The sequence below is a fragment of the Oncorhynchus clarkii genome, chromosome 3, assembly GCF_045791955.1.
Source record: "Oncorhynchus clarkii lewisi isolate Uvic-CL-2024 chromosome 3, UVic_Ocla_1.0, whole genome shotgun sequence".
NCBI classification, from domain to species: Eukaryota; Metazoa; Chordata; class Actinopteri; order Salmoniformes; family Salmonidae; genus Oncorhynchus; species Oncorhynchus clarkii.
Genome location: NC_092149.1, coordinates 22,109,894 through 22,134,577, shown reverse-complemented (window position 1 = coordinate 22,134,577; position 24,684 = coordinate 22,109,894). Strand labels below are relative to the sequence as shown.

At 44.7% G+C, this 24,684-nt stretch overlaps 1 protein-coding gene across 2 annotated transcripts in view; it reads right to left on the bottom strand.

Moving 5' to 3' along the window:
• The window catches only part of LOC139390826 (cyclin-dependent kinase 14-like), a 211,148-nt gene that overhangs the window by 84,519 nt on the left and 101,945 nt on the right, over positions 1 to 24,684 (bottom strand). For both annotated transcript variants that reach the window (XM_071138227.1, XM_071138233.1), the window contains one exon: positions 23,859 to 23,952. In XM_071138227.1, coding sequence (XP_070994328.1) covers positions 23,859 to 23,952 — 94 coding nt within the window. The remainder of the gene's footprint in view (positions 1 to 23,858; positions 23,953 to 24,684) is intronic.

The window sequence follows — 24,684 nt, the reverse complement described above, 5'->3', positions numbered from 1 at the left end:
ACTACCACTACCAGCACCACCACTACCATTAACACTAACACTACCACCACTAACACCACCACCACCACTACTACTAACACTACCACTACCAATACTACCATTAGCACTAACACTAACAGTACGACCACCACTACCACCACCATTAACACTAACACTACCACCACCACCACCATCACCACTACTACTAACACTACCACCCCCACGACCACTACCACTAACATTACCACCACCACTACCAGCACCACCAATATCACTACTACCACTACACCTACCACCACTACCACCAACAACACTAACACCACCCCTACCACTACCACCACTACCATTAACACTTACACTACCACCACTAACACTACCACCACCACCACAACCATTAACACTAACACTACCACCACCACTAACACTACCACCACCACTAACACTACCACCACCAACACTACCACCAACACAACCACTACCACCGACACTAACACCTCCAGCATCCCCAACACCACCACTAACACTACCACACTAACACTACCCCCACCAACACCACCACCAACATGACCACCAACATTACCACTACCATTAACACTACCACCACCACTACCATTAACACTACCAACACCACCACCACCACTAACACTGGCTCTGTGGTCAAACCCAACCAGATACGATCCAGCAGTCTACACACAACACAGTTAGCACAGCAAGCCAGGCCTACTGACTGGTAAGTAATCCTCTTCAGTCAATCCACTCTTCTGCACCATTAGAGACAATTTACTGAGCGTGAGCACATAGTAAAGACCACTATAGCTCTCTAATGGTTGATAAAACAGACACAGAGAGAGAGAGAGGGGGGGGGGGAGTGTGAGATAGAGCAAGAGAGAGAGCGAGAGAGAGAGAGAGAGAGATACACTTGGTGCAGAATGGGAAACTGCGTTTACTATGAATGTGCCTCGAGCTCAGAGTGATTTGACTGGGTGTTAATACGACCCATAATACAACACATTACAGTTGAACTGTCTCAGTGACTTTAGCCTGACTTTCCTTCTGCTCTATCTCAGACTCTGTCCCAGATGACACCCTATTCTCTATATAGTGCACTACTTTAGACCAGGGCCCAGAGGGCTCTGGAGTGGTCAGAAGTAGTGCACTATATAGGAAATAGATTGTTATTTGGGACATCAATGTTTAGCTGTCTCACCTCTTGGCCCTGACAGACGTTCCACTACTGTGGTAATGGGATTGGTAATATACTCCAATCTGTGTGACAGCCAGGGTCTCTGTGACAGGGTCAGGATAACTTTCTCCTGTCCCTCTCAGGCCATACAGCACCTGAGGACAAAATCACTATACCACAAAATGGGACAAAAAGGTTTTTTCTCAATCTATTCAACTGTTATAGAGAACAAGATCTCATTGAGCGATGTAGCTACACACACACACACACACACACACACACACACACACACACACACACACACACACACACACACACATAATGTATCTACAATCAGAGGCTGTTTCTTCTGAAATAACCTCAACCAAGGAACAAAAGCAATTTGAAACCCGATCTGTCATCTGATTGAGCTCCCCTTAAAGCACCAAAGCTTTAGTATTCACCCCAGAGGACAGAGGAGAACAGTGGGATCGATCTAGTGAGGGGTAACCTTGGCCAAATAACAGGGGCTACACACACCAGCTCCTAGCCTCGTCTCTCACTGAACCCCATCTCTCCAGTGAGATATAATGATATCACATCAAACACACAGAGCAAGAGAGACAGCACATGCAAGAGGCTGGTAAAGAAGAGGTAAGGCTAGACAATGATGCTGCTGCCACATTAGAACAGCTTGTTGGTAAATGAGACAGGAAATAGAATAGGGGAGGTTAAGACATATTTGAAGCCCTAGATCATGTTGATTCAGCATAGCAACAACTTCCCTGGCATACATACATGGACTTGGTTGGCTGACTATAAGTCCCTCCATTAAGTCAGGCAGGCAGCCCTATAGGTACCCCTATCAACATGGCCCCAGACCATTAGAGGTGACAGACAGGGCTAATCCAGGGGACTTTGCTTGTCTGCCTGTCGAGCACACACACACACACACACACACACACACACACACACACACACACACACACACACACACACACACACACACACACACACACACACACACACACACACACACACACACACACACACACACACACACACACACACACACACACACACACACACACACACACACAAGGGCAAGAGCAGATGAAGCTGATCCAGTTACACACAAGGAGTCTCCTCCCCTATGAGGGCATAGAGCTGAGCAGAGGGAAGATACAGGTTGGGCTGAGGGAGCAGAGGGGAGGGGGTACATTTGAACACAGATGGGGTGGGATGGCACACATGTCTCTTGCTCTAGGGGGGGGGGGGGGGGGGGGGGGCAAGGCATAGTGAGGCACCAGAGGGAATGGGGGGGTTGGTGGCAGCAGTGGACAGACAGGGACTGTGGGGGAGGGGTATGAAGGGGTGCACAAGGAGACAAGGGGACATGCTCAAATCCACAATCTGGTTGAGGTGTCAGATAGAAACAGCCTACATTATTGATGTGGAGAGTTCTCATGCTCTTTGAAGTGAAGGAGAGGAGAGAAGAGGAGGAGAGGTAGAGGGGAGATTAGGCTGCCGTGTGAATGTCAGTGTCTTTGTGAGGCACATCAGAGAGGGAGAGGAGCACAGCACATCGGAAGGGCGGATGAGGCAGGGAAGGGAAGAGGTCTGACAGACACATCACAGCCCAGGCAGACAACAGCCTTCAAAGAGACCCGTTTAGAGGCACTCTGATCCCACTCACTGACTCTCAGCACCACACCGCTCTGACGCACACAGCTGGAGCGCACACCTGGGTTCAAATAGTATCAGTTTGCTTTCAAATACTTTGGCTGCACTTTTGAAATTGAGCTAAGCCAAAGGAATAGCTCCAAACCAATCAACGATACGAGCTACCCAACTTCCGCATTTGTAGCAGATTGAGGTGAAGATAATCTTCTGAGTTTCTCAGGTTCAGTGCCGTATACACTGCAGGAGACATCTAGTTACAGTTGTTTTTGGATTGCTTACACACTAAAATTAAAAGTAGTACACTATTAGCAAAACCTTATACTCAAGAAGCAAAACATCAGCCCATATTTGCACAACTATAAGCACATTGTTAACCTCACACTTGTTGCAAAACACTAAACACACTTAACATACATTACACACAAAAATCTATCATGAAGTTACGTCCTTGCAATACCAAAGCACTGACTGTCAAATTACCACACCGTCCAACCAGTTGGTTCAACACAGTCATCAGGTGTGCAAACACTTGTTTGCTTAATTGTAGACACACCAATCAGGTGTATAAGCACTATAAAAAGCAGCAGGTGAGTTCATCGGTCTTCAAGCACAATGGAAAGAGTCAGAGAAAGAGTAAGACGAGGAGGACGAGGAGGAGGACGATGAGGAGAACGAGGAGAAGAATGAGGAGGACGAGGAGAAGAATGAGGAGGACGAGGAGCACGAGGACGAGGAGAACGAGGAGGATGAAGAGGAGGACGAGGAGGAGGAGGAGGAAGGGGAGGAAGAGGAAGACAAGAAGGTGCTCAAAGAGGACCGAATCTGACAAATGAGATCCGCGCAACACTGGTTGACCACGTTGTCAACCACGGTCTGAGGGAGGCTGGACTGCGAGTGCAGCCAAATCTAAGCCGATATACAGTGGCAAGTGTGATGAGAACATTGAGACTGGAAAATAGGTATTGTAAAAACATCATCATATCAAAAACATCTGCACGGTTTCAGTAACTGCTTACAGTACTGTATTCTATGCACTATCAGCACTGCTGTTACCTTTTCCTGTGAAATTACTGTACTATTGTATACTGTTTTTTTTTCTACATAGGATTGAGGGTTGAGGGTCAGGGACGACAAGGGGGAAGGCCTCCTATGTTCACAGAACAGCAAGAGAGGGAGATAGTAAACATGGTTTTGGCCAACAATGCTATAACACTCAAGCAGCTCCAAGCTAACATTGTCAATAACCACGCCATTTTCAACGATATCCATCAGGTCTCAACATCAACACTGCCACGCATCCGGAAAAAAAAACATATTCAAATGAAGCAAATTTATCAAGTGTCTTTCGGGCGCAATTCCGAAAGGGTGAAACGACTGCGGCATGATTATGCAGAGGTATGTATTCACTTTAGCAGTGTGATCTTGCATACTGTCTCATAATCTTTTACTGTACTGTAATATGTATACTAGATCTACACTGAACTACACAATTTTGCCTGACACTGTTTTTCAGAGTTTTACGAATGGATGGAGAGGAGATCCAGCATGAGTTCATTTACGTAGATGAGGCTGGGTTCAACCTGACGAGAACACGAAGGAGGGGAAGAAACATCATTGGCCACAGGGCTATAGTCAATGTCCCAGGGCAACGTGGGGGTAATATAACACTCTGTGCAGCTATTACACAGAATAAGGTCCTGCACCGCCATGCCCATATGGGCCCTTACAACACAGCACTCATACTTACATTCTTGGACCAATTGCACAACATAACAGCAGCAAATCAAATCGATCATATGCAATACATTGTTGTCTGGGACAATGTGTCTTTCCACCACTCTGCTCTGGTTCAGAACTGGTTTCAGCAACATCCACATTTCACCGTCCTATATCTTCCACCATACTCTCCATTCCTCAACCCTATAGAAGAGTTTTTCTCGGCATGGCGGTGGAAGGTATATGATCTCCGTCTCCAGGCTGAGGTACCCCTCATCCAAGCCATGGAGGCCTGTGACCAGATGGAGGTAGCAGCAATGCAAGGATGGATTCGTCATTCAAGACATTTCTTTCCAAGGTGTCTTGCTAATGACAACATTGCCTGCGATGTTGATGAAATTCTCTGGCCAGATCCAGCTAGGTGAAGAGACCATGTCTAGTTATTTTATTTTTTTAAACTTACAATACGTAAAGTGACGTTTGGTTACAGTATTATGAATCTCCATGTCAACATTTTGGGCGTGTTGAGAAATAAATGAGTTTCTTCAGTCTGCAACATTGGTCTTGTGTAGTGTTTGGTGAATTTACATTATATTTGTACTTTGTTGATAGTAGCCTACTCTAATCATAGGGAAGTAGAAGTGTTTTAGGTTTATCACAGCAGAGTGTAACTCGTGCAAACAGAGTATAGTAATGTGAAACGTGTGTGTTTCATATGGTAACAAAGTGTGGTTTTTAAAAAGAAGTGTATAGTTTTTACAAGAGTGTTTAATTTAGCAAAGGATCTGTAGTGTTTTGCTAATTGGGTGTGCGGTTCTGCTAATTGTGTAGTGTTTTGAAAATCGTGCTTAAGCAATCAAAAAAAAACTCTAACTGTAGCTGCATGGAAGCCGCTGAAACTTTCTCTTGCCTGGTCAACTGACATGTTCCAGACATGTCCATCGGTCAGGTCAAAGGTCAGGACAGACGACAGGACAGAACAGTCAGCATAGCTAAGACAGACGGTCTCTCCCTCCCTCTCCCTCTCTCTCTAGATAAGAGAAGTCCAGGCATTCCACTGAGATTAAAAAGTGGAACACACACAAACACACACTACCTCCACCATCCCCCAGACCACCCAGCCACAACTAATGAGTGAGCATTTAACAGCGGTGTCATCTTCATCACCATGCGCTGTTTACAATGGCCTTGTCTTCTCTATAGGGACAGAGATCGAATAGAGTTCATGGATAGTATGTCTGCCTGGTCACTGAGCTATGAGGGGATTGCAGCTGGCCCATCCCTCACTGTCAGACAGCAGGCAGGTCACTGGTGAAACAGGTCACAGTCTGCCCAAGTTCAAGGAGAGAAAGAGAGAGAGATGGAGGGAGGGAGGGAGGAAGAAAGAGACAGAGGAAAGGGAGATCCCTAGTTAGTTGTAACACTGAATGCACTTAACCGAAATGTGTCTTCCGCATTTAACACAACCCCTCTAAATCAGAGAGGTGCAGGGAGCTGCCTTAATCGACATCCACATCATCAGTGGCCTGCCTTGCTCAAGGGGAAAAATACACATTTTTCCACCTTGCCGGCTTAGAGATTCAAACCAGCAATATTTTGGTCCAATGCTCTAAACCGCTAGGCTACCTCTCACCCATAGAGAGAGAGAGAAAACACAACCCCAGCTCAGCAGATCATGGCCATGCTCAGTAGAAATGGAATGGAGGAAAATAGTCAGAAACAGAGTAAAAATTAGAGGTACTACATGAGCTTTTTGTTGTCAGTTGCTCTGCATTTTGATGTACCTTAATGAACACGACCCAGGGTCATGACCAACCAGGGGACAGGGGTTAGTCACCCCACAGATCAGAACCACATGGATCAGCCTCTTCTCCCACTCACACTGGGTGGAATATGGTTAGTAAGCTCTGACCCGAGAGACCAAGTTCACTCTCCACTGGGGCTTGACAGATGCTCAGTCACATTGGGTGGTCAGGCCGTTGCCGCCACCGCGGCTGTTTCTGGAATGACATCATTTATTTACCCAGCGGCAGGTGGCAGCCACCTCTCTGTTTCAGATCAGATTGAGTTGTGTGCAGTGGCTTACGCCTCGAACCAAACTCATATTACTGTGGGTGTGTGTTTGTATGTGTGAGTGTGTATGTGTGAGTGTGTGTGTGTGTGTGTATTGTGTGAGTGTGTGTGTGTGTATGTGTGAGTGTGTGTGTGTGTGTATGTGTGAATGTGTGAGTGTGTGTATGTGCGAGTGTGTGTATATGTCTGAGTGTGTGTATGTGTGAGTGTGAGTGTGTGTGTGTGTGTGTGTGTGTGCAGTAGCTTATGTCTCACACTAAACTCATATTACTTCATCTCCCTGGATGTAGAGATAAGTACCTAGTTTAGGAATAATTCAACCTGTATTCTCTGGTTTAACCAGCATCCTCTCCTCTAACCGCCTGCACAAACACCGACACACATGTTCAGACAGACAAACACACACATGTTCAGACAAACAAACACACACATTTGCGCGCGCACACACACACACACACACACACACACACACACACACACACACACACACCTGCTCTGACAGCCTTTCCTACAGATAGACCTGTCCATATTCCTAATGTTCTTCTGGGGGATGTAATCTTGAGCAGAGTGACACTCAGTTAACCAGCTACACTGGGCATGGGCTCGTAAAGCACATATTTAATTCAGATGGAACAAAGGGAATGGAGACCCAGCCTGCTGTAACTAGCAGCCAGTCAGCCAGTCAGCCAGCCAGTCAGCCAGTCAGCCAGTCAGCCAGCCAGTCAGCAAGTCAGTCAGCCAGTCAGCCAGCCAGTCAGCCAGCCAGCCAGTCAGCCAGCCAGCCAGTCAGCCAGCCAGTCAGCCAGCCAGTCAGCCAGTCAGCCAGCCAGTCAGCCAGCCAGTCAGTCAGCCAGTCAGTCAGCCAGCCAGCCAGCCAGTCAGCCAGCCAGTCAGTCAGCCAGCCAGTCAGCCAGCCAGTCAGCCAGTCAGCCAGCCAGTCAGTCAGCCAGTCAGCATGTCAGCCAGCCAGCCAGCCAGCCAGTCAGCCAGTCAGCATGTCAGCCAGCCAGCCAGTCAGTCAGTCAGTCATCCAGCCAGTCAGCCAGCCAGCCAGTCAGTCAGCCAGTCAGTCAGCCAGTCAGCCAGTCAGTCAGTCAGTCAGCCCATAGGGAGCCATGGTCACGTGTCAGGACCAGGTAAATAGCAACACTTGAGCATAAACACACAGATGCTCTCTGTTCAGGATAGCCAGGGCTTTGGAAGATTACAACAGAACACTGACATTCATATAAAGCAACGACTTTGAATAAATAACAGCCTTTAGCTGATTTGATTCCGAAGAAAAAATAGACCAGGAATGAAATATGCTAACTCCAGATGTATTTCTCTATCTGTCTTTTCTTCCTCTAGCTGACAGCAGAGTACACAGACACACAACAGGACGAGACGTGATTGGGGTGGGAGAAATTATAAATGGCTGAATTTGACGTGTTCAATTCCTCAAATGTATGCTAATCATATTCATAACAAATGAAAAACAAATTGTGTGAATGTGTGGGCATTGGCATTGAGATGATCAGAGGTGTTATTACCTCAGAGAAATAATAATGATTCTACAGTCAAGGTAAGACTGTAAGCCTAGTTTAAGCACATCTCTGGCCTCCTCATGTGTATGGCTTACAGGGGCTGTGTGGGCCATGCTATTAACTACACAGGTGTGATCCTGTTAATACAGGGGATTCAAAAGGTCTTCATAATGTGGAGAGAGTAAGGTGAGGATAATCAGAACACAATATAGACCTGTCAGACTTTATCCCACCAACCCCTCCTCTCTCCTCCTCTGCCTCCTGTCCTCTCCCCTCCTCCTCTCCTCTCCAAATATCCTCCTCTTCCATCTCCTCCTCATATCTGGACCACCTAGGCACCCCAGGGGTGTTTGCTGAAGAAAACCCTTATCTCCACTGGATAACATTTTAATTTTACCCCAGACAATTAGACAGCCCCCACCCCCTTCCTCCCCACAACCCCCCTTCCACCCCTCCCTTCTCCTTACCCCTCCTCCCCCCAAACACCCTTCCACCACTTGCTCCTGTGAGGACAGACGCTGGGGGACGAGAAGCAAATACAGGGAGTTAATATTTAATAAATAACAGACATGAAACAAAACACGGACAGTGTCTGGACAGGGGAAACATAACGACATTAAATGCTGACACTGGGATCAAACTGAGGAATAGACAGATATAGAGGAGGACATGAATAAAGTATTGGAGTCCAGGTGAGTCCAATGAAGCGCTGATGCGCATAACGATGGTGACAGGTGTGCGTAATGATGGGCAGCCTGTGCCCTCGAGCGCCACAGAGGGGGAGCAGGCGTGACATCTCCTCCCCTCCTATTCTTCTCCGCACCACATGCTACCTGCTAAAAGGCACGCAGTCCCTCCCCCACCCTAAACCTAACCCCTAAAGGTGTCTGCATGCTTCCCATCCAAAACAGTTCAAAACAGTTTGTGCACATTATGACGACATTTTGTGACGTTTTTGTTAATTTTGATCTTTGGCAAGGTTTTTTTTGTCAGTTCGTGCACACAACTATTTTTCTCGAGGCGAGCTGAAGTTGGTAGCCAAAGTCTACGCCCTTTCGTCGGTGACTGGTCAACAGTAGGGATTCCTCAATTAAGTGTTTGTTGTCATTCAACGAGAGACTAATCGTTTTCATGCTAATTTCTTCAACTGAGAAATGCTGAACCAATCATCTTAGTTAGATGTAACATTGCACGAGTAAAATCTTAGCAAAAACTTCACAAACAATGACAGATTTCTTGAGTTATCTTGGATTCATTCTTTTTTTGTTGTTGATCAAATGTTTTTATTGTTTTTAGTAAGGTGTACATGGACAGAAAAACAAGTGACAAGACCGAACAAACAAACAGTTCCCATCCCACCCCCGTCCCACAGAACTTCCCAACCCAAAGTTAGATTAGTGGTTCACAATAGCAGTCTTTTTACAGTCATACCTTGATGAAAGAGCAAATATGTTTCCCCATGCATGCATCCTACAGATATTTCCATGTTTATAATGTCCATGAATGACAGCAGCCACTGCTGTCCGCTTACCGAATGAGGAGCCTGGCAACACGAGACATCATTTTTCTGGCTGCAGTTAATCCAGCCTGCCGAATATGTCGCTGTTTGACAGATAGGTCTGAAGTAGTGCCATCGTTTAACAATAAAATAAATGGTGAACATGATACATTTCTACCCATTATGTCAGTAAGACAATTCCAGAAGCGTAACACCCCTGGGCATTCCCAAACCATATGACAAAATATGCCAGGAACCCCCTGAGGGCAAAGTGAGCAATTTGGGGTTTGTCTAGCTTTCATTTTAGATGTATTCGGACTATTTTAAGGAAGTGTATACTGGCTTCGGTGTCTCAAGATGGACTAACAGAACTATTGCCACTTTTTTCTCATTTTTCAAGCGAAGGTCTTTTAAGCGAGTATGCGAGCACACTCGTTCGGTTCGCTTATCCGAGTTTGGCTAGGCTCCAGTCGTTCCGAAGCATGCGGAAGGCTTAAGCCTAGCATAGCATCTTTCCTTGTGGGGACCGGCGAAATGTTTGTTTTGTAATGTTTTTTAAACCCACACACAATTATCCCCGACAGCCCTCGGGAAAAACAAACTGCTTTGTCTCTTTGTCTTCACACCTGACCCCTGACTCTGCCACAGCTTTTTGAAGATTGGTCCAGGACTGGGCTGGACTGTGCTTTTAAACTTGTCCCGGTCCCACCTGCCTATTGGACAGATGCCCTGAGGAGATGCAGCTGGGCAGGGTCAAAAGTGGTGATGGATGGTCAAATGCCCCAATCAGAGGTCACTGGGTGTGGCATGTAACTGGAGAGCTCCAGAGGTGCAAACAGGGTAGCTTATAAACAATGGGGACCCATCCGCTGCCTCTGCTCTCTGCAGGGTCAGAGAGTCAGGAAGAGTTGGGGGCAGGTGGCTACTTGTTTCAAGAGTTAGAGAGGGCTGTGAGTTAGTGGTCAGGGGAGGGACTGTACGGTTTTTCAACAGGTATGCAAACGTTTGCTACAATGTGCACTAATGAACATGGTCACGTCCAGCCAGGGGTCAGGAGATAAAGGTCACCCCATGGATCAGAACCACAGGGATCAGCCTCTACTCACACAGGGTAGAATGTGGTTAGTATGTGTTCAGTAAGTTCCGACAGGAGAGACTGCATTCACTCTCCACACAGTTACGTTGAGTGGTCAGGCCGCTGCCAAGACAGCGGCTGTTTCTGGAATGACATAATTTATTTACCCAGGGGCAGGCGGCAGCCCCTCTCTCTCTCCCTAATCTGACTGAGTTGTGTGCAGTGGCTTATGCCTCAAAACCAAACTCATAATACTGTGTGTGCGTGTGTGTGTGTGTGTATGCAGTGGCTGACTTCTCACACTAAACTCATATGACTGTGTGTGTGTGTGTATGTATGTGTGTATGTATGTGTGTGAGTGTGTGTGTATGTGTGTGTGAGTGTTTGTGTATGTGTGTGTGTGTGAGTGTTTGTGTATGTGTGTGTATGTGTGTGTGTGTGTGTGTGTGTGTGTGCGTGTGTGTGTGTGTGTGTATATGTATGTGTGAGTGTGTGTGTATGTGTTTGTGTATATGTGTGAGTGTGTGTGTGTGTGAATGCAGTAGCTTATGTCTCACACTAAAATCATATTACTTCATCTCCCTGGATGTAACCAGCATCCTCTCCTCTGACCGCCTGCACAAACACTGACACACATGTTCAGAAAGACAAACACACACATGTTAAGACAGACAAAGCACATATTGTACACATACAGTTGAAGTTGGAAGTTCACATACACTTAGGTAGGAGTTTTTCAACCACTACACAAATTTCTTGTTAACAAACTATAGCTTTGGCAAGTCGGTTAGGACATCTACTTTGTGCATGACACAAGTAAATTTTACAAAAATAGTTTACAGACATTATTTCACTTATAATTCACTGAATCACAATTCCAGTGGGTCAGAAGTTCACATACACTAAGTTGACTGTGCCTTTAAACAGCTTGGACAATTCCAGAAAATGATGTCATGTCTTTAGAAGCTTCTGATAGGCTAATTTACATAATTTGAGTCAATTGGAGGTGTACCTGTGGATGCATTTCAAGACCTACCTTCAAACTCAGTGCCTCTTTGCTTGACATCATGGGAAAATCAAAAGAAATCAGCCAAGACCAAGAGAAAAAAAATTGTCGACTTCCACAGGTCTGGTTCATCCTTGGGAGCAATTTTCAAACGCCTGAAGGTACCACGTTCATTTGTATAAACAACAGTACGCAAGTGTAAACACCGTGGGACCACGCAGCCGTCACACCGCTCAGGAAAGAGACGCATTCTGTCTCCTAGAGATGAACGTGCAAATCAATCCCAGAACAACAGCAAAGGACCTTGTGAAGATGCTGGAGGAAACAGGTACAAAAGTATATATATATCCACAGTAAAACGAGTCCTATATCGACATAACCTGAAAGGCCGCTCAGCAAGGAAGAAGCCACTGCTCCAAAACTGCCCTAAAAAAGACAGACTATGGTTTGCAACTGCACATGGGGACAAATATCTTAAAAATGTCCTCTGGTCTGATGAAACAAAAATAGAACTGTTTGGCCATAAAGACCATCATTATGTTTCGAGGAATAAAGGGGAGGCTTGCAAGCTGAAGAACACCATCCCAACCGTGAAGCACGGGATGGCAGCATCATGTTGTGGGGGTGCTTTGCTGCAGGAGAGACTGGTGCACTTCACAAAATTGATGGCATCGTGAAGACGGAAATTGTGGAAATATTGAAGCAACATCTCAAGACATCAGTCAGGAAGTTAAAGCTTGGTCACAAATGGGTCTTCCAAATGGACAATGACCCCAAGCATACTTCCAAAGTTGTCTCAAAATGGCTTAAGGACAACAAAGTCAAGGTATTGGAGTGGCCATCACAAAGCCCTGACCTCAATCCTATAGAAAATGTGTGGCCAGAACTGAAAAAAACGTGTGCTGGCAAGGAGGCACACGTCTGACTCAGTTACACCAGCTCTGTCAGGAGGAATGGGCCAAAATTCACCCAACTTATTGTGGGACGCTTGTAGAAGGATACCTGAAACATTTGACCCAAGTTAAACAATTTAAAGGCAATGCTACCAAATACTAATTGAGTGTATGTTAACTTCTGACCCACTGGGAATGTGATGAAAGAAATAAAAGCTGAAATAAATCATTCCCTCTAACGGTTTTCTTCGGTGGACGAAGGATCGGACCAAAGCGCAGCGTGGTTAGAGTTCAACATGTTTAATGAAGACCATAATTACTACAAAACAACAAATGTGAAAAACCAAAACAGTCCTATCTGGTGCATAGACAGGAAACAACCACCCACAAAACCCAACACAAAACAGGCTACCTAAATATGGTTCCCAATCAGAGACAATGACTAACACCTGCCTCTGATTGAGAACCATATCAGGCCAAACATAGAAATAGACAAACTAGACATACAACATAGAATGCCCACTCAGCTCACGTCCTGACCAACACTAAAACAAAGAAAACACAAAAGAACTATGGTCAGAACGTGACACCCTCTACTATTATTCTGACATTTCACAGTCTTAAAATAAAGTGGTGATCTAGTTTTACTAGTATTAAATGTCAGGAATTGTGAAAAACTGAGTTTAAATGTATTTGGCTAAACTGTATGTAAACTTCCGACTTCAACTGTATGTTCAGTCCAACATAGCCCCACACACGTACAGTCAATTACAGCCACACATATTGATCAGACAAAGCCACTCACATGTGGTTTTCAGTTTCAATTCCCTGTGCCGACAGTATGGTGTGTTTGTATCATCAACACTTGCTATTTACTCAATAATATGAACTGTTACATTATCCATAGGATATGCTGTCCTTGCTGTGTGTGTGTGTGTGTGTGTGTGTGTGTGTGTGTGTGTGTGTGTGTGTGTGTGTGTGTGTGTGTGTGTTGACGTGTCATTCCCTAGGTGACAGAGGTGACAGCTTTGTCCATCACACTAATGCAAGGAGAAAGGCTCATTGTTTTCAGTAAACACACACACCTCTGCTCTGACAGCCTTTCCTACAGATAGACCTGTCCACATTCCAACTGGTCTTCCTGGGGATGTAATCTTGAGCAGAGTGACACTCAGTTAACCAGTTACAATGCGCCTGGGCTCATAGCACGCATATCTAATTTAGACGAACAGAGGGATCGGAGAAACAGCCTGCTAGCCAGTCAGCCAGTCAGCCAGCCAGCCAGCCAGCCAGCCAGTCAGTCAGCCGAGCCCACTCACGTCTCAGGACCAGGAAAAGAGCAACACATGGCATAAACACCCACAGGCTCTCTGTTCAGGATAGCCAGGGCTTTGGAAGCAGCTTTGAATGAATAACAGCTTTTAGTTGACTGCTCTCAGCTCACACACACTTGCCCATGGAGCTCTGTGGGGATGGGATAAAGCATGGCAACGACGGGGATAAAGCAAGGTAACAAAGGGGATAGCTTTAATTCGGTTACGGATCATTAGAATGGCACTGCTGGAGATTGGCTTCTTCTTCGTTCAGGGAAGCAGTAGAGATACCTTTGGTTTTTAGCTGCAAACAAACAAATTGGCTTCACAACACATAGTAACAGCCCATACACCAACTGATAGCCCATACACCATCATGGTTCCAGTGAATATCGTAGATGGATGAGCCGGCTAGTGAAGTATAGGCCTTCAGCTTGGCTACATAGTGTGAAAAGGTGGATAAATTACACAGTAACAGAATTGTGCTGAGACTCACATTCTTCACTTAAAATGTATGCCAAAGAAAAACCATTGATTGCAAAGTTTAACAAACCATATAACTCTATGCACAAGGACTACTTTTAACAATTTACAATGAACATTTTACAAAAACACATTCACTGGAAGAAGAGTGCAGATCCAAACTTTGGTAACAGAATTTCTGTAAAAAAAAAAAATGTGGTGTCCACGTTTTACAAAAAGTCTTAAATATCTGCTGCGAATGAAGATTTGACGATGTCTGCAGAAAGACTGGGAGGTCAACTAAGACATGACACAAATATCTTTTGGTTATTGAACTACAGTAAGTGAAGTGGATTTACACCCGGTAATGGAATTTCATCATGGGTCCCTGATCTGTATTAAACATAAATGAATAATTATGGACATGAATGCCATTCTCTTCATGGTGATGTATCCTAAATAGGTACACAAAGGTGGAACATTATCCTCTTTTGCATATTTGGGTATTATTCTACACACGGGCTATTATTGTTAATGAGCTCCGCCCCCAAACAAGACCAAATCAGAACCAATCAAAGACTATGTTGCACTATGTTGCACAACTTTGGACATCAAATTACAGCACAGTAGAGCTATGTTGAATTCATTACAGCACAGTAGAGCCATGTTGAATTCATTACAGCACAGTAGAGCCATGATGAATTCATTACAGCACAGTAGAGCCATGTTGAATTCATTACAGCACAGTAGAGCCATGATGAATTCATTACAGCACAGTAGAGCCATGTTGAATTCATTACAGCACAGTAGAGCCATGTTGAATTCATTACAGCACAGTAGAGCCGTGTTGAATTCATTACAGCACAGTAGAGCTATGTTGAATTCATTACAGCACAGTAGAGCTATGTTGAATTCATTACAGCACAGTAGAGCTATGTTGAATTCATTACAGCACAGTAGAGCTATGTTGAATTCATTACAGCACAGTAGAGCTATGTTGAATTCATTACAGCACAGTAGAGCTATGTTGAATTCATTACAGCACAGTAGAGCTATGTTGAATTCATTACAGCACAGTAGAGCTATGTTGAATTCATTACAGCACAGTAGAGCTATGTTGAATTCATTACAGCACAGTAGAGCCATGTTGAATTCATTACAGCACAGTAGAGCTATGTTGAATTCATTACAGCACAGTAGAGCTATGTTGAATTCATTACAGCACAGTAGAGCTATGTTGAATTCATTACAGCACAGTAGAGCATGTTGAATTCATTACAGCACAGTAGAGCTATGTTGAATTCATTACAGCACAGTAGAGCTATGTTGAATTCATTACAGCACAGTAGAGCTATGTTGAATTCATTACAGCACAGTAGAGCTATGTTGAATTCATTACAGCACAACATATAACATCAGAGTTGAGTAGAATAGAGTTCAGTACAGTACAGTTGAGTACAGTAAAGTTTGTTCAGTACAGTACAATACTGTACATTATAGTTTACTCAACTCGTGTGTTCTACTGTATGCAGTAATGAACTATACTCTACTTTACTGTACTGTACTGTGCTGTCCAAACTTGTGAACCCAGCTGTTGTTCGTGACTACTATGATTTCCCATTGTAGCCAATTCAATTTCAGAAATTCCCGTTAAAATATTTCAGAAATTCTGTTACCAATTTTGAGTTTAATCACTTAATAATTCATAAACAAAATTGATATCAGTAGAAAACACTATAACTAACTTTTGTTATCGTCCCTCCTCATGAGGAAGAGACATTTGAAAATATCTTAAAGATATTTGGGCTTTTGGTAACAATATTTCAAGACACAAGGCAATGTTTCTTATCCTTAGTTTGTTTTGTTTAGTTTGTTTTGATATATTTCTTATACCTTTTAAGACTTTTTTCTGGTAGACGTTTTCTAAGAACAATTTTCCATCTGTTTGACAAGAAATCAAAGCCTTTGCTTATTCCAAATGGTTGAAAAATGTATATGCTTTAATTAAGAAAAAATATATAGACTCTTAGCTTTAATATCACAACTAATTTGACATGAACTTCACATGTTGGTGCTCGTGGGTCCTTTTACAGGGAAATGACCAGGGTGTTAGTGTGGGTCTAACTTTTTACAGGGAAATGACCAGGGTGTTAGTGTGGGTCTAACTTTTTACAGGGAAATGACCAGGGTGTTAGTGTGGGTCTAACTTTTTTCAAAATGACAACTGACTTTTGGCAGACTGAGTACCTATCAGACAGGGATGCTAGGTGACCTTTCTCTCCCCTTCACAAACACACTGGCCTATTAGAGGGGCGGGACTCAACATAATCTCTCCACTGACAGACCGAAAGACGGCGCCCACACACATCCACGTACCAACCACAGGAGGATGGTGGCACCTTAATTGGGGAGGACGGGCACGTGGTAATGGCTGGAGCGGAAGTAGTGGAATGGTATAAAAAACATCAAACACATGGTTTCCATGTGTCAGGCTAACTCTGACAGGTGGAGCTGTTTGTTACACTAACTGACCGTCTAGCTGCCAGGCCAAGCAGACTGGTGGACATTTTTCCAGGTGTATTTCTCTATCTGTCTTTTCTTCCTCTAGCTGACAGCAGAGTACACAGACACACAACAGGACGAGACGTGATTGGGGTGGGAGAAAATATGAGCGGCTCAATTTGACGGGTCAGTACTTCTTAGCCAATGCAATACAGTTAGAGTTGTCTCAGTGTGGTGCCATTTTGGTTCAATGCGTTGGGTGAGTCCATGTCCATCCTGGTCCATGAGGACATGTAGCCTATACATAATATTGTGTGTGTATTTACAAGTGAAGCAAACTCTCTTATTAAACGTGTTCAATTCTTCAAATGTATGCTGATCATGTTCATCACGCCTCAAAAGGCCAGTTAATGTTTGAATGTCCAAACACTAATTATTGCCATCTGGAGTATGAGAAATGCTGAATCAATAAACACATGAAAAGCAAATTGTGTGAATGTGTGGGCATTGGCATTGTGATGATCAGAGGTGTTATTACCTCAGAGAAATAATAATGATTCTACAGTCAAGGTAAGACTGTAAGCCTAGTTTAAGCACATCTCTGGCCTCCTCATGTGTATGGCTTACAGGGGCTGTGTGGGCCATGCTATTAACTACACAGGTGTGATCCTGTTAATACAGGGGATTCAAAAGGTCTTCATAATGTGGAGAGAGTAAGGAGAGGATAATCAGAACACAATATAGACCTGTCAGACTTTATCCCACCAACCCCTCCTCTCTCCTCCTCTCCTCTCCTCTCCTCTATGCTCCTCTCCTCGCCTCTATTCTCCTCTCTTCTCACCCTTATCCTCCACTCCTCTGTCTCTCCTCTCTACTCTCCTCCCTGCCTATCCCTCTCCCCCCTCCTCTCCTCTTCATATCCTCATGTTTGCTGAATAAAACCCTTATCTCCATTGGATAACATTTTCATTTTACCCCAGACAGTCAGACAGACCTCCCCTCCCCAATCCCCTTCCACCCCTGCCTTCCCCTTCTCCATCCTCCCCCCAAACCCACTTCCACCGCTTGCTCTGCCCCCCTATCCTTCTCTGCTCCACCTGCAACCTGCTAAAGGGCACACAGATCCCCTGCAGCCAGGCCAACAGGGTTGCAGGTGTACCTCCATCGATACCCAAGCTGGCGACAGGCCATCCCACTACTGGGTCTCTCCCCTTTTTTCCTTTTTTCCCCTCTACCCCTCTCTCTTTGTGTCTGTGTGTTCAAGGGGTGTACTGGATGGATGCAGGTGGCAGAGAGGGCTGGGGTTTTGGGGGGGAATCTTACAAATGTGAGGAGAGCAGACAGCCCCAATTTTCTCTTTGGCAAAACAGACAATCAATAAAATGTTTTTATACAGTATCTCGATCTGTCCTCCTAGGTTGCTTTGTGTAAGATTCCCTGCCTGAGGCATACTCCCTACACACACCGATTCACACAGACATACAAACACACACAGACAGACACACACAGACGCACACGCACCCACACACTTATCCCCGACAGCCCTCGGCAAAACAAACCGAACCGCTTTGTCTCCGTCTTCACACCTGACTCCACTGACCTTTGTCTCTCTTTCTTCATCCCTTTCTTTCTCTCTATATGTCTCTCTTTCTTCATCCCTCTCTTTCTCTCTATATGTCTCTCTTTCTTCATCCCTCTCTTTCTCTCTATATGTCTCTCTTTCTTCATCCCTCTCTTTCTCTCTGTCTCTCTTTCTTTATCCCTCTCTTTCTCTCTATATGTCTCTCTTTCTTCATCCCTCTCTTTCTCTATATATGTCTCTCTTTCTTCATCCCTCTCTTTCTCTCTATGTCTCTCTCTTTATCCCTCTCTTTCTCTCTATATGTCTCTCTTTCTTCATCCCTCTCTTTCTCTCTATATGTCTCTCTTTATCCCTCTCTTTCTCTCTATATGTCTCTCTTTCTTCATCCCTCTCTTTCTCTCTATATGTCTCTCTTTCTTCATCCCTCTCTTTCTCTCTATATGTCTCTCTTTCTTCATCCCTCTCTTTCTCTCTATATGTCTCTCTTCATCCCTCTCTTTCTCTCTATATGTCTCTCTTTCTTATCCCTCTCTTTCTCTATATATGTCTCTCTTTCTTCATCCCTCTCTTTCTCTCTATATGTCTCTCTTTCTTCATCCCTCTCTTTCTCTCTATATGTCTCTCTTTCTTCATCCCTCTCTTTCTCTCTATATGTCTCTCTTTCTTCATCCCTCTCTTTCTCTATATATGTCTCTCTTTCTTCATCCCTCTCTTTCTCTCTATATGTCTCTCTTTCTTTATCCCTCTCTTTCTCTATATATGTCTCTCTTTCTTCATCCCTCTCTTTCTCTCTATATGTCTCTCTTTCTTTATCCCTCTCTTTCTCTATATATGTCTCTCTTTCTTCATCCCTCTCTTTCTCTCTATATGTCTCTCTTTCTTTATCCCTCTCTCTCTCTATATGTCTCTCTTTCTTCATCCCTCTCTTTCTCTATATATGTCTCTCTTTCTTCATCCCTCTCTTTCTCTCTGTATGTCTCTCTTTCTTTATCCATCTCTTTCTCTCTATATGTCTCTCTTTCTTCATCCCTCTCTTTCTCTCTATATGTCTCTCTTTCTTTATCCCTCTCTTTCTCTCTATGTCTCTCTTTCTTTATCCCTCTCTTTCTCTCTATATGTCTCTCTTTCTTCATCCCTCTCTTTCTCTCTTTCTTCATCCCTCTCTTTCTCTCTATATGTCTCTCTTTCTTCATTCCTCTCTTTCTCTCTCCCATCCTCTCATCTCAGTAATTGTCTGCATTCATTATTAACTCATTTCAGAGGATGAATGAATATGAATTCCTCACATTATCACTCCACTTCAATTCTGCCGATGGGGGGAATTATAGAGGACAGAGGAGCCGATTATGGGATTCATGAGACCTCACACAGCCATAAAATATTGATGCAGTCAGGCCCTGAGTCCTGTTCAGAAATATATCTATCAATCTATCTGCCATCCCTATTAATCCCTAATCACTGGTTCCTTTAATAAGCACCTAGCGGAAGAATTGAATAGCTACCTGACCCAGAGTTAAAGAGGGCCACAGACCTCATGCTGATTAGATCAAGAGCCAAAGCTTACTGCTCAAGTACACAAGTACGCAAGTAAACAGTAAACGCAGTCAATTGGTCAGTCAACAATGATTCAAGGTAAAAAATCTGTCGTTCTTCCCTTGAACAAGGCAGTTAACCCACTGTTCCAAACCGGCATTGTAAATAAGAATTTGTTCTTCACTGACTTGCCTAGTTAAATAAAGGTAAAAAATTTTTTTTAAAAAAAGGTGCAGTGTATAAAGTCAGGACATTGATGTCTCAGCCACTGCCTGTCACCAAGGGAGTACCCCAAGGCTCGATCCTAGGCCCCACACTCATCTCAATTTATATCAACAACATAGCTCAGGCAGTAGGAAGCTCTCTCATCCATTTATATGCAGAGCTTTCTTATTGTCCAACAAGCTTTCTCTACCCTGAACCTTGTTCTGAACACCTCCAAAACAAAGGTCATGTGGTTTGGTAAGAAGATTGCCCCTCTCCCCACCGGTGTGATTACTACCTCGGAGGGTTTAGAGCTTGAGGTAGTCACCTCATACAAGTACTTGGGAGTATGGCTAGACGGTACACTATCCATCTCTCAGCACATATCCAAGCTACAGGCTAAGGTTAAATCTAGACTTGGTTTCCTCTATCGTAATCACTCCTCTTTCACCCCAGCTGCCAAACTAACCCTGATTCAGATGACCATCCTACCCATGCTAGATCAAGGAGAGGTAATTTATAGATAAGCAGGTAAGGGTGCTCTCGAGCAAATCAAATCAAATCAAATTATATTTGTCACATACACATGGTTAGCAGATGTTAATGCGAGTGTAGCGAAATGCTTGTGCTTCAAGTTCCGACAATGCAGTAATAACCAACAAGTAATCTAGCTAACAATTCCAAAACTACTACCTTATAGACACAAGTGTAAGGGGATAAAGAATATGTACATAAAGATATATGAATGAGTGATGGTACAGAGCGGCATAGGCAAGATACAGTAGATGGTATTGAGTGCAGTATATACATATGAGATGAGCATGTAAACAAAGTGGCATAGTTAAAGTGGCTAGTGATACATGTATTACATAAAGATGCAGTAGATGATATAGAGTACAGTATATACATATACATATGAGATGAATAATGTAGGGTATGTAAACATTATATTAGGTAGCATTGTTTAAAGTGGCTAGTGATATATTTGACATCATTTCCCATCAATTCCCATTATTAAAGTGGCTGGAGTTGAGTCAGTGTGTTGGCAGCAGCCACTCAATGTTAGTGGTGGCTGTTTAACAGTCTGATGGCCTTGAGATAGAAGCTGTTTTTCAGTCTCTCGGTCCCAGCTTTGATGCACCTGTACTGACCTCGCCTTCTGGATGATAGCGGGGTGAACAGGCAGTGGCTCGGGTGGTTGTTGTCCTTGATGATCTTTATGGCCTTCCTGTGACATCGGGTGGTGTAGGTGTCCTGGAGGGCAGGTAGTTTGCCCCCGGTGATGCATTGTGCAGACCTCACTACCCTCTGGAGAGCCTTACGGTTGTGGGCGGAGCAGTTGCCGTACCAGGCGGTGATACAGCCCGACAGGATGCTCTCGATTGTGCATCTGTAGAAGTTTGTGAGTGCTTTTGGTGACAAGCCGAATTTCTTCAGCCTCCTGAGGTTGAAGAGGCGCTGCTGCGCCTTCTTTACGATGCTGTCTGTGTGGGTTGACCAATTCAGTTTGTCTGTGATGTGTACGCCGAGGAACTTAAAACTTACTACCCTCTCCACTACTGTTCCATCGATGTGGATAGGGGGGTGTTCCCTCTGCTGTTTCCTGAAGTCCACAATCATCTCCTTAGTTTTGTTGACGTTGAGTGTGAGGTTATTTTCCTGACACCACACTCCGAGGGCCCTCACCTCCTCCCTGTAGGCCGTCTCGTCGTTGTTGGTAATCAAGCCTACCACTGTTGTGTCGTCCGCAAACTTGATGATTGAGTTGGAGGCGTGCGTGGCCACGCAGTCGTGGGTGAACAGGGAGTACAGGAGAGGGCTCAGAACGCACCCTTGTGGGGCCCCAGTGCTGAGGATCAGCGGGGTGGAAATGTTGTTGCCTACCCTCACCACCTGGGCGCGGCCCGTCAGGAAGTCCAGTACCCAGTTGCACAGGGCGGGGTTGAGACCCAGGGTCTCGAGCTTGATGACGAGCTTGGAGGGCACTATGGTGTTAAATGCCGAGCTGTAGTCGATGAACAGCATTCTCACATAGGTATTCCTCTTGTCCAGATGGGTTAGGGCAGTGTGCAGTGTGGTTGAGATTGCATCGTCTGTGGACCTATTTGGGCGGTAAGCAAATTGGAGTGGGTCTAGGGTGTCAGGTAGGGTGGAGGTGATATGGTCCTTGACTAGTCTCTCAAAGCACTTCATGATGACAGAAGTGAGTGCTACAGGGCGGTAGTCGTTTAGCTCAGTTACCTTAGCTTTCTTGGGAACAGGAACAATGATGGCCCTCTTTATGCATGTGGGAACAACAGACTGGGATAGGGATTGATTGAATATGTCCGTAAACACACCAGCCAACTCGGCACGGCTGGGGATGCCGTCTGGGCCTGCAGCCTTGCGAGGGTTGACACGTTTAAATGTTTTCCTCACGTCGGATGCAGTGAAGGAGATTCCGCATGTTTTAGTTGCGGGCCGTGTCAGTGGCACTATATTGTCCTCAAAGCGGGCAAAAAAAAAAGTTAGTCTGTCTGGGAGCAAGACATCCTGGTCCGTGACGGGGCTGGTTTTCTTTTTGTAATCCGTGATTGACTGTAGACCCTGCCACATACCTCTTGTGTCTGAGCCGTTGAATTGAGATTCTACTTTGTCTCTATACTGACGCTTAGCTTGTTTGATTGCCTTGCGGAGGGAATAGTTTCACTGTTTGTATTCGGTCATGTTTCCGGTCACCTTGCCCTGATTAAAAGCAGTGGTTCGGGCTTTCAGTTTCACGCGAATGCTGCCATCAATCCACGGTTTCTGGTTTGGGAATGTTTTAATCGTTGCTATGGGAACGACATCTTCAACGCACGTTCTAATGAACTCGCTCACCGAATCAGCGTATTCGTCAATGTTGTTGTCTTCTTTACCATTCAGACATCAGATTTGCCACCAATGCTTTTTATAGGACACATCACTGCACTCTATACTCCTCTGTAAACTGGTCATCTCAGTATACCCAATGCTTATTTATAAAACCCTCTTAGGCCTCACTCCCCCCTATCTACTGCAGGCCTCATCCTCCACATACAACACCTGTTTTGCCAGTCACATTCTGTTAAAGGTCCCCAAAGCACACACATCCCTGGGTCGCTCCTCTTTTCAGTTTACTGCAGTTAGTGACTGGAACGAGCTGAAAAAAGCACTCAAACTGGACAGTTTTATCTCCATCTCTTCATTCAAAGACTCAATCATGGACACTCTTACTGACAGTTGTGGCTGCTTCGCATGGTATATTGTTTTCTCTACCTTCTTGCCCTTTGTGGAGTTGGCTGTGCCCAATAATGTTTGTACCATGTTTTGTGCTGCTACCATGTTGTGCTGCTGCCATGTTGTGTTGCTACCGTGTTGTTGTCATGTGTTGCTGCCATGATGTGTTGTTGTCTTATGTCTCTCTTTCTGTAGTGTTGTGGTGCCTCTTGTCGTGATGTGTGTTTTAGCCTATATTTTTTATTTTCAATCACAGCCCCAATCCCGGCAGGAGGCCTTTTGCCTTTTGGTAGTCCGTCATTGTAAATACGAATTTCTTCTTAACTGACTTGCCTAGTTAAATAAAGGTTAAATAAATTAAAAAGTGCTCAAAGTGAGACTATACGCACGCACACAAACACACAGCTGACTCACCAGGAATATCCTCTCCAGCTGATCCTGGATGTCCTTCATCCCAGGGAAAGCTGCCACTCCTTGGATCATCTCGATGAAGATGCAGCCCACACCCCTGGGGAGACACAGACAGCATCCACATTAGAGACAGCCAGACAGCATCCTCATTAGGGACAGACAGACAGCATCCACATTAGAGACAGACAGACAACATCCCCATTAGAGACACGGAGACAGCATCCACATTAGAGACACACAGACAGCATCCCCATTAGAGACACACAGACAGCATCAACAGAGTTGGAGAGCTCCAGAGCCATCAGCAGTAAACATTTGAACCCCTCTATGAAGAATACTAGCCTCCACAACTACAATTCATCATGATTTAATAAATAGTGTACTCAAATGGCTTTGTAGAAGAGCACAGTATATTTTGAAAGGCAAATGGTTCACTCTTGGGGAATATCTTAATTTCCATCTAAATCTATGGTGGATGTCTTGATTTCCTAGAGGATTCAGCTTCAGTAAAGTGTTTGTTCAGAAGACTAACTCTGTGTGGCATCTGAGGTGGTGATGGTTGGATAATGGGATGTCCAGTGGAGAGAGAAGGAGAGCGGGATGGAGAAAGAGAGGTGGCCAGTTATGGAGAGTGGTGTGTATGTGTGTGTAGGTTTAAACAGGTGTCAGAGCCCATTTGTCAGAGAACTATTGTTTCCTGACAGATTCACTTTCTGGCCCAGTGCACACTACTCACTCCCTCTTTTCCTCCATCTCTGCATGACCCAGCTATGGTTGAGCAGCCACACAGATAATACAGAAAGATGAATGAATAGAAATAGAGAGGGAG